Source organism: Octopus sinensis, linkage group LG7, assembly GCF_006345805.1.
Source record: "Octopus sinensis linkage group LG7, ASM634580v1, whole genome shotgun sequence".
Classification (NCBI taxonomy): domain Eukaryota; kingdom Metazoa; phylum Mollusca; class Cephalopoda; order Octopoda; family Octopodidae; genus Octopus; species Octopus sinensis.
In genome coordinates, this window is record NC_043003.1 from 2,428,705 (window position 1) to 2,443,736 (window position 15,032).

Genomic DNA, 15,032 nt, shown 5'->3' on the forward strand with positions numbered 1-15,032 from the left:
GGATAAGTGATTCCACGTGACCACTAAAGGTTTATATAAGGTTTTGGGGGTTCGATGCAAGCAAAATAGTAAATTTAGGATCCACAGTAGCATCTTAACCCTTTCGTTACCTTATTTCTGTTGAGATGCTCTGGGTTTCTTTCAATTACTTTAAATATAACAAAGAATTTAGTAAAATAACTTAGTTATCATTAAGCTAGTGTTAGGAACATAAATTGTGACTAAGGTTTGGTGGAAGATTTTAATTCAAAACTTATGAAAACAAGACATTTGTACAACAGAGCCAGAACCGGTTTCAGCCGGGTTGGTATCGAAAGGGTTAAGAATTGTTTCTCTATTATATATTTTAACCCTTTCGTTACCATATTTCTGTTGAGATGTTCTGAGGAGTTTCTTTCAATTAATTTTAAATATAACAAAAAGTTTAGTAAAATAATTTAGTTATCCCTAAGCTAGTGTTAAGAACATAAATTGTGAGTAAGGTTTGGTGGAAGATTTAGATTCAAAACTTATGAAAACAAGACATTTGTGCTACAGAGCAAGAGGCAGTTTCAGTTGGGTTGGTAACAAAAGGGTTAACGGTCCATGAAAAATCGTGTGCAGACAATTCATCGACAGACAATTTATTGACAGATAATTTGCTGATTGGACAGTTCACCAATGGACAATAAGTTGACATGCAGAAGTATTGATCATTGAGTTCATCAAAATGGAACGAGGAGACGGACAGCTTCTATACAAAAGCTACACCTGTATTATTGATAGAACCACAAAAGAAATGGTCCTGTTTGTAAGTTGTCTGTCAGCCAACTGTTTGTCAATGAATTGTCCGCCTACCATGAAAAAAATTACTTTGGGGATATTTATTGCTAGAAACCGGCTCAGTTACTTTCTCCAATGCTTTACCAAATTCTTCCCACACAACGTAATGTGAGAAAAACAAAATAGGAATTATGAAAGAAGCATCTATAAGATTAGTTTTAAAACACCAAATGATCTTGGGGGTCCACCAGAGTAAGGTAGGAATCAACAGAGAACCATGAGAATAGAGAATTATTTCAAATGATTAAAGAATCATTTCAAATTGCAGATAAACAAAAATTTATACAAAAACCATTCAGCTTTCATGAGAATGTCCTGCAATAATTTTATGTTTTATTAATTTTATATTTCCTTGTTTTTCAGAATAGATTTATTGCTTCTAACAAAGTGTGTTTGTGTTTTACTAATTTACTTCTTTATTATGTCATTAATTACTGAAATCAGATATTGGTGTTTGAAAAAGATGATTCAAGCCAAGACATGATTCAATTGGTATTATTATTCACTGTGCGTACGTAGGCGGATGAGTGCTGTTGCATGTTAGGACTTGAACGACCGTCTTTGTAAAACAGAAGGAGAATGGGCTTATATAACAGAAAACAGGAGTGTGTTTAAGTCTCAGGCTCACAGTCACACATCCACACACGTGTATAGATACACAGCTGAATCTGCGAAAGATAGTATGATATCGATATAGCTATGGTAGAAAACTGGCTTTCAAATCAAACAAAAATGTCACACTTACATAAGCATGCATGTATGTATAGATGGATGTGTGTGTGTATATATATGTCTGTATCTATGTGTTTATGGATGGATGGCTGTGTGTATGTATCATCATCATCATCATCATCATCATCATCATCATCGTTTAGCGTCCGTTTTCCATGCTAGCATGGGTTGGACGGTTCTACTGGGGTCTGTGAAGCCAGAAGGCTTCATCAGGCCCAGTCAAATCTGGCAGTGTTTCTACGGCTGGATGCCCTTCCTAACGCCAACCACTCCGTGAGTGTAGTGGGTGCTTTTTACGTGCCACCCGCACTGGTGCCAGACAGAGCTGGCAAACGGTCACGAACGGATGGTGCTTTTTATGTGCCACCGGCACAAGGGCCAGGCGAGGCTGGCAACGGTCACGAAACGGGGCGGTGCTGGCAACGGTCGCGAAAGGGAAGGTTCTCTTACATGCCACCGGCACTGGTAACACATCTGCAATTTCCATTGATCGATTTCCATTGATCGATTTCGATTCTGATCCTCACTTGCCTCAACGGGTCTTCACAAGCAGAGTTTTGACATGCCACCGGCACTGGTAGCACATCCGCAATTTCCATTGATCGATTTCGATTCTGATCCTCACTTGCCTCAACATGTCTTCACAAGTAGAGTTTTGTGTCCCAAGAAGGGAAGGTATGCATACGTAGGCTGGCTCCATCCCATGTAGAAGGCCACGGGTTATGGACTCACTTGTCCTGCCGGGTCTTCTCGCGCACAGCACACTTCCAGAGGTCTCGGTCTCTAGTCATTTCCTCAGTGAGACCTAAAGTTCGAAGGTCGTGCTTCACCACCTCGTCCCAGGTTTTCCTGGGTCTGCCTCTTCCACAGGTTCCCTCAACCGCTAGGGTGTGGCACTTTTTCACACAACTATCTTCATCCATTCTCGCCACATGACCATACCAGCGCAAACGTCTCTCTTGCACACCACAACTGATGCTTCTTAGGTCCAGCTTTTCTCTCAAGGTACTTACACTCTACCGAGTATGAGTACTGACATGACACATCCATCAGATTATACTGGCTTCATTTCTTGCGAGCTTACGCATATCCTCAGCAGTCACAGCCCATGTTTCACTGCCATGTAGCATGGCTGTTCGTACACACGCATCATACAGTCTACCTTTTACTCTGAGCGAGAGGCCTTTTGTCACCAGCAGAGGTAATAGCTCTCTGAACTTTGCCCAAGCTATTCTTACTCTAGCAGTTACACTTTCAGCACACCCGCCCCCGCTGCTGACTTGGTCACCTAGGTAACGGAAATTATCAACTATTTCTAGTTTTTCTCCCTGGAAAGTGACGGAAGTTGGTCTCAGAGCATTTTCAGTGTTTATTGTTCCTGAGCATCTGCCACATACAAAAACTATCTTCCTAGTTAGCCTTCCTTTGACATTGCTGCACCTCTTATGTGTCCATAGCTTACACTTGGTGCATCTTATAGAGTTTCTACCTACACCTTTTCTACAGATCAAGCAGGGCCATCTACCTGAAGGCGTTTGTGATTTGTCTACCTTCCTACTGATTACGACTTAGGTTTTAGCTAGATTGACTCTGAGGCCCTTCGATTCTAATCCTTGTTTCCACACCTGAAACTTCTCCTCCAGTTCTGATAGCGACTCAGCAATTAGAGCAAGGTCATCAGCATAGAGGAGCTCCCAAGGACATCCTGTCTTGAATTCCTCCGTTATTGCCTGGAGGACTATGATAAATAGGAGGGGGCTGAGTACTGAGCCTTGGTGGACCCCTACCTCTACCCGGAATTCTTCACTGTACTCGTTTCCAACCCTCACCCTACTAGCAGCGTCCCTATACATGGCCCGCACAGCTCTCACTAACCATTCATCTATCCCTAGTTTCCTCATTTCCCACCAGATAAGGGATCGGGGGACCCTGTCGAAGGCTTTCTCCATGTCAACAAAAGCCAGGTACAGGGGCTTATCTTTGGCTAGGTATTTCTCCTGCAGCTGCCTTAACAGGAATATAGCATCAGTAGTACTTTTCCCTGGCACAAACCCAAACTGCATCTCATCTAAACTAACTCTCTCTCTAATTAGTTGGGCTATGACCCTCTCCGTAACCTTCATCACCTGATCCAACAGCTTGATACCTCTGTAGTTATTTGTATCTAGGGCGTCACCTTTACCTTTGTAGCAGTTGACTATTATGCTGCTACACCAGTCATTGGGTATGACTCCTTCGTGTATTACCTGGTTAACTATACGGGTGACTAGGCTATAGCCGACACTACCAGACATTTTGAGCATCTCTGCAGTGATTCCTGATGGGCCTGGGGCTTTCCCTGTCTTCATGCTTCTAATTGCCTTAGCTACCACGGAACTATCAACTCGGATAGCTGGTCCCTCTGTTGGGTCAACATTCGGCAGACTCTCTTTATCCCATTCATTTTCTTTATTCAGCAACCTTTCATAGTGGCATCTCCAAACCTCTCTCTTTGCATCCTCATTTAGCGCAAGTGAACCATCTTCCATGCGAACACACTTCTCTCCTACCACATCACGATTCTCTCTCACACACTGTCTTGCAACGCGAAACACCTCCAGTCTTTGGTCCTCACGGCGCAGAACATTGGCAAATTTTTTCTTATCTGCTTCCCCTCTGGCTAAATAAACCTGTCTCCTAGCTTCTCTTTTGGCAGTCTGATACAATTCCCTGCTACCCCCATTTTTCCAGACCTTCCAAGCCTGTCTCTTTTCTCTAATAGCCCTGTCTACAATATTGTTCCACCACCACGTTATTCTAGGTCGAGAGGGGACTTTGCACTAGCCACAGATCTGGTCAGTGGCTCTCAGCAGGTTGTCCCTTAGAAACGTCCAGTTGTCTTCTACCCCCTGTGATGCTCTATCCCCTTCTACTTTGTCAGAGGCTTCAAGTAATATGTCCCTAAATCTCTGTCCATTTGCAGGATCTTTAAGCTTCCAGATCCTTCTTCTCCATATTGGTCGTCTTCTGGTTGTCCTCCTAGTCCTGATCCTAAAGTCACTAACTACCAGTCTATGTTGTGGGGTACATTCTTCACCTGGGAAGGTTTTGGTGGGTGGGTGGGTGGGTGGGTGGGTGGGTGGTGGGTGGGTGGGTGGGTGGGTGGGTGGATGGATGGATGGATGGATGGATGGATGGATGGATGGATGGATGGATGGATGGATGGATGGATGGATGGATGGATATGTGTGTGTGTATGCATGTGTTTGCGGAGCACCTCCGAGACATCATACTTGACAGTGACACCCCGGGCTTGCCCCATTTCTGCTCTACCGGTCATTCATTATAACACCTGTCTGTGTTAGGATTGTCTTTGCACAGGGGCCATCTGGACTCCTGGCTTCACCTTAACAGGAATTAATCTTCTCTCTTCACTCCTTTACACCACATGGGTTCAACTCCCTTCCTCTCTTCATCTGACTCCCCTCCTCTTTCCTCTCTTCATCTGACACCTACTTCCTCTCTTCACTCCTACCCACCTCTCTTCTCTTGCTCTGACACATACTTCCTCCTTCATTGATACCCTCCACTCCCACATATCCAACCCTCCACCCACCTCACCCCCTCATCACACCACTCCACACACACTAGCACTGACCACTCCCCAGCACCTTCACCATACACCATTATCTGCACCACCCACACACCCTTACATTACAGACGTACACACTTACACACACACATCTGCACGTCAAAGTCACTAGCTCCTATCCACAGACACACACACACTTACACATTCTCACATACCCATGCACGAGTCCCTTCATTTTGGGATCCCCTTCTTTCTACCTCTTCTGTCAAACCTTTTTTTCCCAACCAGTCGCCATGCTTGATCGCTAAATCCACAGGTTTTTTTCTATTCTCTCCCTGTTTATTTCCTCATGTTCCTTTCTGTTGAAGAGTGTAGGCTTGAAATGTAAAAGACTTTCTCACTTTCCAGAGTGTCAAACTAATACACCTGCTTGTTGTTCATACACCTGTCTTCGTCTTTTGTTTTCCTGTAAATTTCAACCATATATATATGTGTGTTTATGTATGTAAGATCAAGTATGTATGTGCGTATGTATGAAAAATAGTACTTGCAATCAAAACAGTATCAGACATTTTGCAATGCTTGTTGTTGGAACCTGCCATGACAACTGAGAGAGAATGGTAAAAGTGTTGAACAAGCTTTTGGCACTTCATTTCTTGATCTGTTTTGTATTTTATAAACTCCTTCGGTGATGGATGCACAGTGTGAAAAATGTCCAAGGTTTAAAGTAAATCACAACACACAGGCTAAATGTGAGACAGCTTTATACGAGTAATATATATTAAAATGGGGTAGTTTTGTGAAGCATTGTGAGGTATAATTTAAAGAATGTAGTTGTGTAAAGCCGGAACAATGTGATAAGGTATTAAGTAAAGTACTAAATGAAAAGAAAACAGAACCAGGTTGCAGTTTTGCCATGTATTTCTATATTTCGGGGTGAAAATCTCTTCTTCAGGACATTTGGAAAAAAAGATGGTTTCAAAAGTTTGCTGCTCAGAACAAACTTTTTCCATCCACCACTTTTCTGAATGTCCTGAAGAAGGGGTTTTCACCTCCAAATATAAGAATATAAGGTAAAAACTGCAACTTTATTCTGTTTTTTTTTTTCAATTTTATTTTATTGCATGTTCGACGTACGATATAACAGGATAATAATAATAATATCCTTGCAGACCGTTCTACTCAAGATACCCTCAACAATAAGCAACTCTTGGCTTTACTCTGCACCCAAGACTCTCTGTATATGTTCATTTATATTGTGGCACAGTCTATCAGGAGCCAACCAATAGGGGTGTTCCACTTCATTATCATCATCATCATCGTCGTTCAAAGTCTGTTTTCCATGCTAGCATGGGTTGGATGGTTCAACCAGGGTTTGGGAAGCCAGGAGGCTGCACCAGGCTCCTGTCTGATCTGGCAGCGTTTCTACAGCTAGATGCTCTTCCTAACGCCAACCACTCCATGAGTGTAGTGGATGCGTTTTACGTGCCACTGGCACAGGGGCCAGAGCAGGCTGGCAATGGCCATGATCAGTTGGTGCTTTTTACTTGCCACCGGCACGGAAGCCAGACAAGGCAGCGCTGGCATCGGCCACATTTGGATGGTGCTTTTTACGTGCCACTGGCATGGGGATCACAACTACAATTTCCATTTGATTTTTCATTTTGATGTTGATGTACTTGACTCAATAGGTCTCCTCAAGCACTGCAGGTTGCCCTACGATCCAAGATACTTTTGAATGGGCTGGGGCTGGTTATGTGATGTTGGTGTAGGTTACAGCTGTGAACTCACTTTATTTGCCAGGTCTTCGCAGTCACAGCATACCTCCAGAGGTCTCGGTCTTTCGTCATTGCCTCTGTAAGGCCCAACGTTCGAAGGTCATGCTTCACCACCTCATCCCAAGTCTTCCTGGGTCTAACCTCTACTCCGGATTCCTTCAACTGTTTGGGAGTGGCACTTCTTCACACATCTCTCCTCATCCATCTGTAGTACATGACCATACCAGCACAAACGTCTCTCTTGAATGCCACATCCAATGCTTCTTGTGTCCAACATTTCTCTTAGGGTGCTTACACTCTGTCATGTGTGCACTCTGACATTACACATCCAGCGGATCATGCTAGCTTCATTTCTTTTGAGCCTACGCATGTCCTCCGCAGTCAAATTCTACACAACAAATTTATAGTTTACTTTTCACCTTCTTGCATTGTTCCGGCTTTACACAACTACATTTTAAAAATTTGTAATATATATATTTTCACACTTTATGTTGCTGTTTTTATATATATATATATTTATATAATCTAAAATAAGGAAAAGGAAACCGTATTCCGGAACTTGGATTCTGCTGGAGCTAAATTAGATAATGAAAGGAAAAGACAAGCAGCACGTGTTGAAGAATTAAAGTCACGTACACGCCAGAACCAAAAGGACAATGCCCACAAAGCCAAGGAACTCATAGAAGAAGCAAATAATCTATCCAAAGTGTAAGAAATAATTCTATTCATTTTCTATGGTTTTTTTTAACCATTTTTGATTTGTCTCAGTTTGAAGCAAAAACTTAGAAATTTCTTTTAATTTTTCTCCATTTGAAATACTAAACTCACTAACTTGTAAAATGTGCCTACTATTTTGGTTCATAATATCATGGGCCTCTCTAAGGCGCTGATCTGGCAAAAATCATTGGTTCATCAAGCAAAATTTTGTCTGTCTTTATGTTCTGTGTTCAAATTCTGCTGAAGTTCACTTTACCTTCCATTCTTTCTGGATTGATGAAATAAATACCAGTTGAACACTGGGGTCAATTTGATTGACTTGGCCCCACTCCCAAACCTGCTGGCCATGTACCAAAGTCGGAACCAATATCATAGACCTCCCAGTAGTGAACTGGCAGAATTGTTAGCGTGCCGGGCAAAATGCTTAGCAACATTTTGTCTATATACAGTTCTATATTTATGAGAAGAGGAATTATGTACATTATTTACATTATTTACATTTGATGGATATTTGTCTTCATCTTGTTTGTTGTTAGCACAATGTTTTGGCATATGGCAGAGTGGTTAAGTGCGCGGGCTACTAACCCCAAGATTCCGAGTTCAATTCCAGGCAGTGACCTGAATAGTAATGATGATGATAATAATAATAATAATAATAGTAATAATAATGATAATAGTAATAATAATAATAAAATAATAATAATAACATCAAAAATACCTTAGGAATGAGAACCCAGGTTCAAAATTTCCCCAAGACACCTGATGAAGGCTGGAGGGTATATCAGCTGAAGCATTGTGTTAACAACAAACAAGATGAGGACAAATATCCGTCAATTGTAAATAATGTAAATAATTTTGTCTATATGTTCTAAGTTTGAATTCTGCCAGGGTCAGCATTGCCGTTCGTCTTTTCGAGGGTGATAAAATAAGCACCTGTTGAGTACTGGGGTTGGTCTAATTGATTTGCTCACTCCTTTGGGCTTGCTGGTTTTGGGCCCCTCTCTAGGCAGGTCACTAGGACCCTCTGGACTGTCACTAACTCACAAAATGTATCAGCTACTTTAAATCCTAATATTAGCAGATCCATTGCAGGCTGTTTGGTCAAACTGGTCTGAAACAGGAACTGGAGTAGCGACGTTGTAGAAAGACTGTGATAAACCTGATTGACTGATTGACTATTTGATTGAGCAATTAAGTAAATAGCTGATGAATTAATTGGTTAACCATTTAATGAATTGACTAATAATTCTTTCACTTTAGGCACAAGGCCTAAAATTTGGTGGGAAGGGGCTAGTCAATTAGATTGACCCCAGTGGTCATCTGGTACTTATTTTATCAACCCTGAAAGGGTGAAAGACAAAGTCAACCTTGGTGAATTTGAACTCAGAATGTAAAGATGGAGGGAATGTCAATAAGTATTTTGTTGAGTATGTTAACAATTCTGCCAGCTCATTGTCTTCAAAATTGACTAATAATAATAATAAAAGAAGGGAAATAGAACCAGTGCATGTGTTTATTACTGGCCTAATGACCCTTTCAAGACAATAAAATATGTTTCAGCACTCAGTTTCACATCAAGAATCTTGCAAACCAAATTTAAAATTCAGAATTATTGTACTTCAGCTCCATTTTAACCCTTTCATTTCCAACCCAGCTAAAACTGCCTTTGGCTCTATATTACAAATGTCTTGTTTTCATAAGTTTTGAATTAAAATTTTCCACCAAACCTTAGTCACAATTTATGTTCCTAACACTAGCTTAATGATAACTAAGTTATTTTACTAAATTCTTTGTTATATTTAAAGTAATTGAAAGAAACTCCTCAGAGCATCTCAGCAGAAATATGGTAATGAAAGAGTTAATAGATTTGTTTCAGATCTGAAACATTTTATTGGAAACTTTGTTTTTCATAATTTTTTTTTATATTTTTCTTTTTAGGTTAGATAAATGTAAAATTGAACAGCAAGAAAAAGTGAAAGAAATTGTGGAGAACAAAAGGAAAAAATTCACAGATTCTACAGCCGGGGCACAAACTATATTTGTAGTATCAGGAGACAATCCAACGGGCGGCAACAATAATAATCCTGGCAACCATGGAGTTCCTGAAATTGGGAAATTCTAAAGACATTCGTATGGTTTAATGTTATTCTTTCAGTTGTATATAAAGACTTTTCTTTTGTTCCTTAGCCCCAATACGATTAGTTTAAACAAACTCCCAATCAACTCTGTTGCTAATGACAACAACAACAATAATAATATTCACCATTTTCTTTGTAAAGAACGAGAGAACCCCAAACAATGGAGCTTGCATCACTTTTCAGGGATACCCTTCCTATCTTTTTTTGTTATCTCTTACATGTTTCACTCATCGGACTACGGCCATGCTGGGGCACCACGTTTAAGGGTTTTACTTAAACAAATCAACCCCAGTACTTATTCTGTTGGCCTCTATTCCCGGATACTTTCATCAATGCTGGGAGGGACCAAAACACACACACACACACACACACACACACACACACACACTATGGGTTTCCTCACAGAGTTTGTCTACCAAATTCATTAACAAGGCATTGGTCAGCCTGGGGCTGGCACTTGCCCAAAATGCCATACAGTGGTATTGAACCCAGAACCAGGAGGTTGCAAAGTGAGCTTCTTAAGCAGGGCTGTGCTTAGACACATCCATGTCTGTCTCTGTACAGAACAGTCCCTGTAACTTAGTGGTTTGACAAAAGGAGACTGATAAAACAAAGTACTGGGGTCAATTTTTTTGACTAAACTCTTCAAGGTGGTGCCCCAACATGGCCACAGTCCAATCACTGAAACAAGTAAAAGATAGTTTGTTAATGAGGCTCTGCTTCTCCTTCATTTTGTCTCCTTTGGTGTTCCTCGTGGTTTGGTTTAAGTCCCCACACCTTTCTCTTATCACAATAACAACCGTTCCACAATTATTTCTAACCATTCATATTCCTGGATCGTGCATCTCATTCTTTCTTGAACTTCTGCAGACAACCGTCAACCACACACAACTCAAACACCTCACATGAAATTTGAAAAACTTTTCATGAATGGATAGCGGGCTCCTCCCCATGTCATATAGATTCCCTGGGGCTAGTTACCTTGATTTCTGTTGCATATATATTCTGACCCCCACCTGGATGGGATGCTGGTCTGTTGCAGAATTACTCCTTTTTGCCAGCTGAGGGAACTGGAATAACATGAAATACAATGCATCATCTGGTCCAGGAATTGAAACCGCAATCTTACGATCATGAGTCTGACACCCTAACCACTAAGCCACGCGCCTCCCCTTTTATGAATGGAAACTTTGATTGCTTCCTGCTTGAAATAGGAGCAGTTTGATATTTCTCTCTTCAATGTTACCAATAATGTTGGAAGCTGCTTCATCAACATGAGAATATGTGGAAAAAAGGAGAAAGTTAATAAAAGCATCATTTATGTGATGCAGAAGTGTAAGAGAATTACATAAAAAAAAAAAAAAATGAAGCTGAGTCAAATATACATTCAAGTGGGGTATTTTCGTCTCCTTACATCAACCTATGAGGGACCTGTATAAATCATTAGGGATGTTTCTCGGGGCTCATTAAGTGTTTTGGGTCTTTCAACAATCAGTAATCTCCACCCCGGTGACCAAGGAAGGTATCATCAAGCCACAGCTTGTGTCCAGTTTGCACAATCCACAAGTAGCACTGCCCATTCTGGAGCATTCAACTCCTGATCCGCAGCCACCCTGAAACAACCTCTGCTTCTCCAACAGTCAACCTGATGGCCCTCTCCCTCCTTGTCCCTGTGATGCCAAGCAGGTTGTAAGCTCTGCACAGGGACCCACCATGATGGGACCACATCCTACATGGCACTCATTGCTGTGGCACAGCTCCACCAGCTCAGCAGGCTTTTGCTATTGTAAGTAAACCCCAGCAGCTGGCATCTTCTTCATGTCAGCCCTGACAAAAGCGATAAACTTCTTTGTTGGACAAATTTGTATCTCATAATTCAATGAATAAGTTTTTTATAATTATATAGCCATTGCCGGTTGGTATGATGGTATGGTGGTAGTCAGTCATTAACAAAATACAGTTGTGAGGTGGAAAGCTGGCAGAATTGTTAGCACACCGAGCAAAATACTTAACAAGATTTTGTCTGTCTTTACGTTCTGAATTCAAAGTCTGCCAAAGTAGGCTTTGCTTTTCGTACTTTCAGGGTCAATAAAATAATTACCTTTTGAGCTGATGTAATTGACTTTCCCCAAATTGCTGGCCTTGTGCCTAAATTTGAAACCAAAGCAATAGAGCCATGACTTGGCTTCGTTTACCGTTTAGGACCATTTTCAATGAAGTAGGGAAGTGCAAGGGTGAGGCTGCAGTGCAAGAGATGTATGAAGACTGCAAACTCTAACTGCTACTGGAAACCATTGCCATTATAAGTAAGAAGTAGATTTTAATGACTTACAAGGAGAATGTTAAAAACATGTAACAAATACAAGACTGCAAAGACATAACGAACAGAATAACGATTGGGGACAAATGTATTTATTTCTATAGATTATAGATTTTTATCTATTGTATATTATCAACTTGTAAAATAAATTAAATATTTTTAGAATATAATTAGTTTTGTTGATCATGCTGTAAAAATATAAATTATAAAGAATAAAGAATGAAATATTAGAAAAATATGTTTTCGTTATTAAAATAAATAGTAAAAGAAGAATGTGCAAAAAAGTTGTTTTATTCTGTTTGCGAAAGTAATTTTCTGTAATTTCAATGTTTCAACTGAGAAAACACTTCTATTGCTCACTTGATAAAATAAATCTATTGATATATGTATATATATATATATATATATATATATATATATATAGGTTCAGTAAAATTTAGATTCAGTTGAATATAGTCTGGGTATCCTTGTTGCTTATTTTGATTATATATGTATGTATGTATATATATTAAAACATGAGGATAGGTGGCAAAATACAAACATGTAGGTATATATATATGTATACATATATATATATATATATATATATATATATACACACACACATATATAAGCAAGATATATATATATATGAAGAGAAGGGAAGAAGATAGAAACTATCTGTCTCCTAACGTGTTGAAAAATACGTTTTCAAAAAACATCTATATATTTCCTGATTCAAAATTCAGCTTTTCCTCCCTTCTCTTTATATATATATATATGTGTGTGTGTGTGTGTGTGTGTGTGTGTGTGTGTGTGTGTGTGTGTGTGTGTGTTGTGTGTGTGTGTGTGCGTGTGTGTGTGTGAGTGTGTGTGTGTATGCATGAATGTGTGTGTGTGTGTTTATGTGTGGCTGGTTTTAGACTTATTGCACCACAATAACTGCACAGTGTGCACAGCCACTCCATCGATAAACTGCAGAACTGGAAATGCAATGTACTGTATGAGGTGCAGGGGAAGACACTTTTAAGGGCATTACTGAAACCTGTATAGGAGAAATGACCCTCAGTTTATGTGAAAGACGTGTAGATCACTGGTGAGAATCTGGTGTAAAGAAGTAAATATTTGTCATCTCTCAACATTCCACAAAGAATCTCAAAGGCTTCACAAAAACTGTTGAACTAAAAATTGTTCTCATTAATCCAAAATATCCAACATTTAGACAAATGCAAACGCTATTGAGCAGCTCCAAACACACAATTTGAGTTTTGTTTTACCTGTGCAATACTTTTGCACATCAGTGGATAAATTTTATGCTATTTCTATACATACTTCTGGTTGTTGGGTGTTGCAAGTTGTTTTGGAAGTGGAAGAGTGTGTAACAAGGATGAGCAGAAATAACCACAAAATATCAGTGTCTCTCATTCTTATTCACTTCTGGAGCAATTTTTGTTTTGCTTAGTTTTGAAGTATTTTGCGTTTTTAAATGGATCTTCCCCTTGAATAAAACACATTAAGTATGTGCTCTTGATAATTTTTACATAACTGAACTTATTCTAACATACAGTTTTCATATATTCTTTAACTTGTTTCAGTCATTTGACTGTGGCCATGCTGGAGCACCGCCTTTAGTCGAGCAAATCGACCCCAGGACTTATTCTTTGTAAGCCTAGTACTTATTCTATCGGTCTCTTTTGCAGAACCACTAAGTTACAGGGATGTAAACACACCAGCATGCTGGAAGGACAAGCACAGACACACAAACATATACACACACATACATATATATAGGGAGAATTCACAAAAAGAAACAAAAGACGAAGACAGGTGGTGTAGACAACAAACAGATGTATTAGTATAATGCTCGGGAAGTGAAAATGTCTTTAACGTTTCAAGCCTATGCTCTTCCACAGTAAGGAACAAGGAGAGAAAATAAAGAATGTGTAGTGGCTAGCGATCTATCAAGGTGAATGCTGGACAGAAGGGTCACACAGGAGAGGTAGGGAGAAGGGGAGATAATAAAGTAATGTAATAAAGTAATGACAAACTTCTTTCAGTTTCCACTCACAAGGCTTTGGTCAGTCCAAGAGGCTATGGTAGAAGACACTTGCCCAAGGTTCCACACAGTGGGACTGAACCCGGAACCATGTGGTTGGTAAACAAGCTACTTACTACACAGTCACTCCTGTGCCTAGTAGCCACTCCTGCGCCTAGTAGCCACTCCTGTGCCTATATATAGTTAATTCAAGGAAGTGAAGTCCTCATTAGGGATTATATAATCCAAGGTATTCCACTGCTTTAAATGGATGTATAAAGAATTTATTTGTATGTTATAAAATGAAAAAAATTTCTTTAAAAAACTGAATAAAAACTACAAACCAGAGCACTCAGAGAGTGCAAGCCTCTTCCAAGATAACACCAACAATTAACCAGAGAGGATTTTTAAAATGAGAATATCTGAAATAAACTCGAATGCTCTCACAAACGAGAATACTAAAAATGAACCCGACCACTCTCAGAAATTAAGTAAAAAAAACAGGAAACATAATCCAGAATCCTTGTCTGGTACTGGATCGATCCCAGAATCTAATGAGTTTGTGCCAGTCACAGGGCCAAACATCCCTGAAAATTTCATCAGAATCTATCCAGTGGTTCTTGAGACGTCATGTCCATGGACAAATAAACAAACGTAACTGGAAACAATAGCTTTGCCTTTGCTAAGGCAGAAATAATGAATTGATTACAAGTTGTAAAGCTCAAAAAATGAAATAAAGGAACCTTTATATATGTTTCAGTCCTATCACCTGGTTGGTCGGAATTTCCAAGCATTTGGTTAAATGCTAAGAAAGGTACCACATCCTATCTATATCATGGCAAGACTTCTTCAGGGTTAATTCAGAGCTCATGGAACTTAGGTAATCATTTATGTATATGTGTGTATGTATATACATATATATATATATACATAAGATAAA

At 39.8% G+C, this 15,032-nt stretch overlaps 1 protein-coding gene across 1 annotated transcript in view; it reads left to right on the plus strand.

Moving 5' to 3' along the window:
* LOC115214353 overlaps nt 1-11,583 on the plus strand; it is a 46,721-nt gene extending 35,138 nt beyond the window's left edge. The window contains exons 4-5 of the mRNA XM_029783548.2: nt 7,439-7,611; nt 9,559-11,583. Coding sequence (XP_029639408.1) covers nt 7,439-7,611; nt 9,559-9,742 — 357 coding nt within the window. The 3' untranslated portion in view covers nt 9,743-11,583. The remainder of the gene's footprint in view (nt 1-7,438; nt 7,612-9,558) is intronic.
* The last annotated feature ends 3,449 nt before the right edge of the window (nt 11,584-15,032 follow it).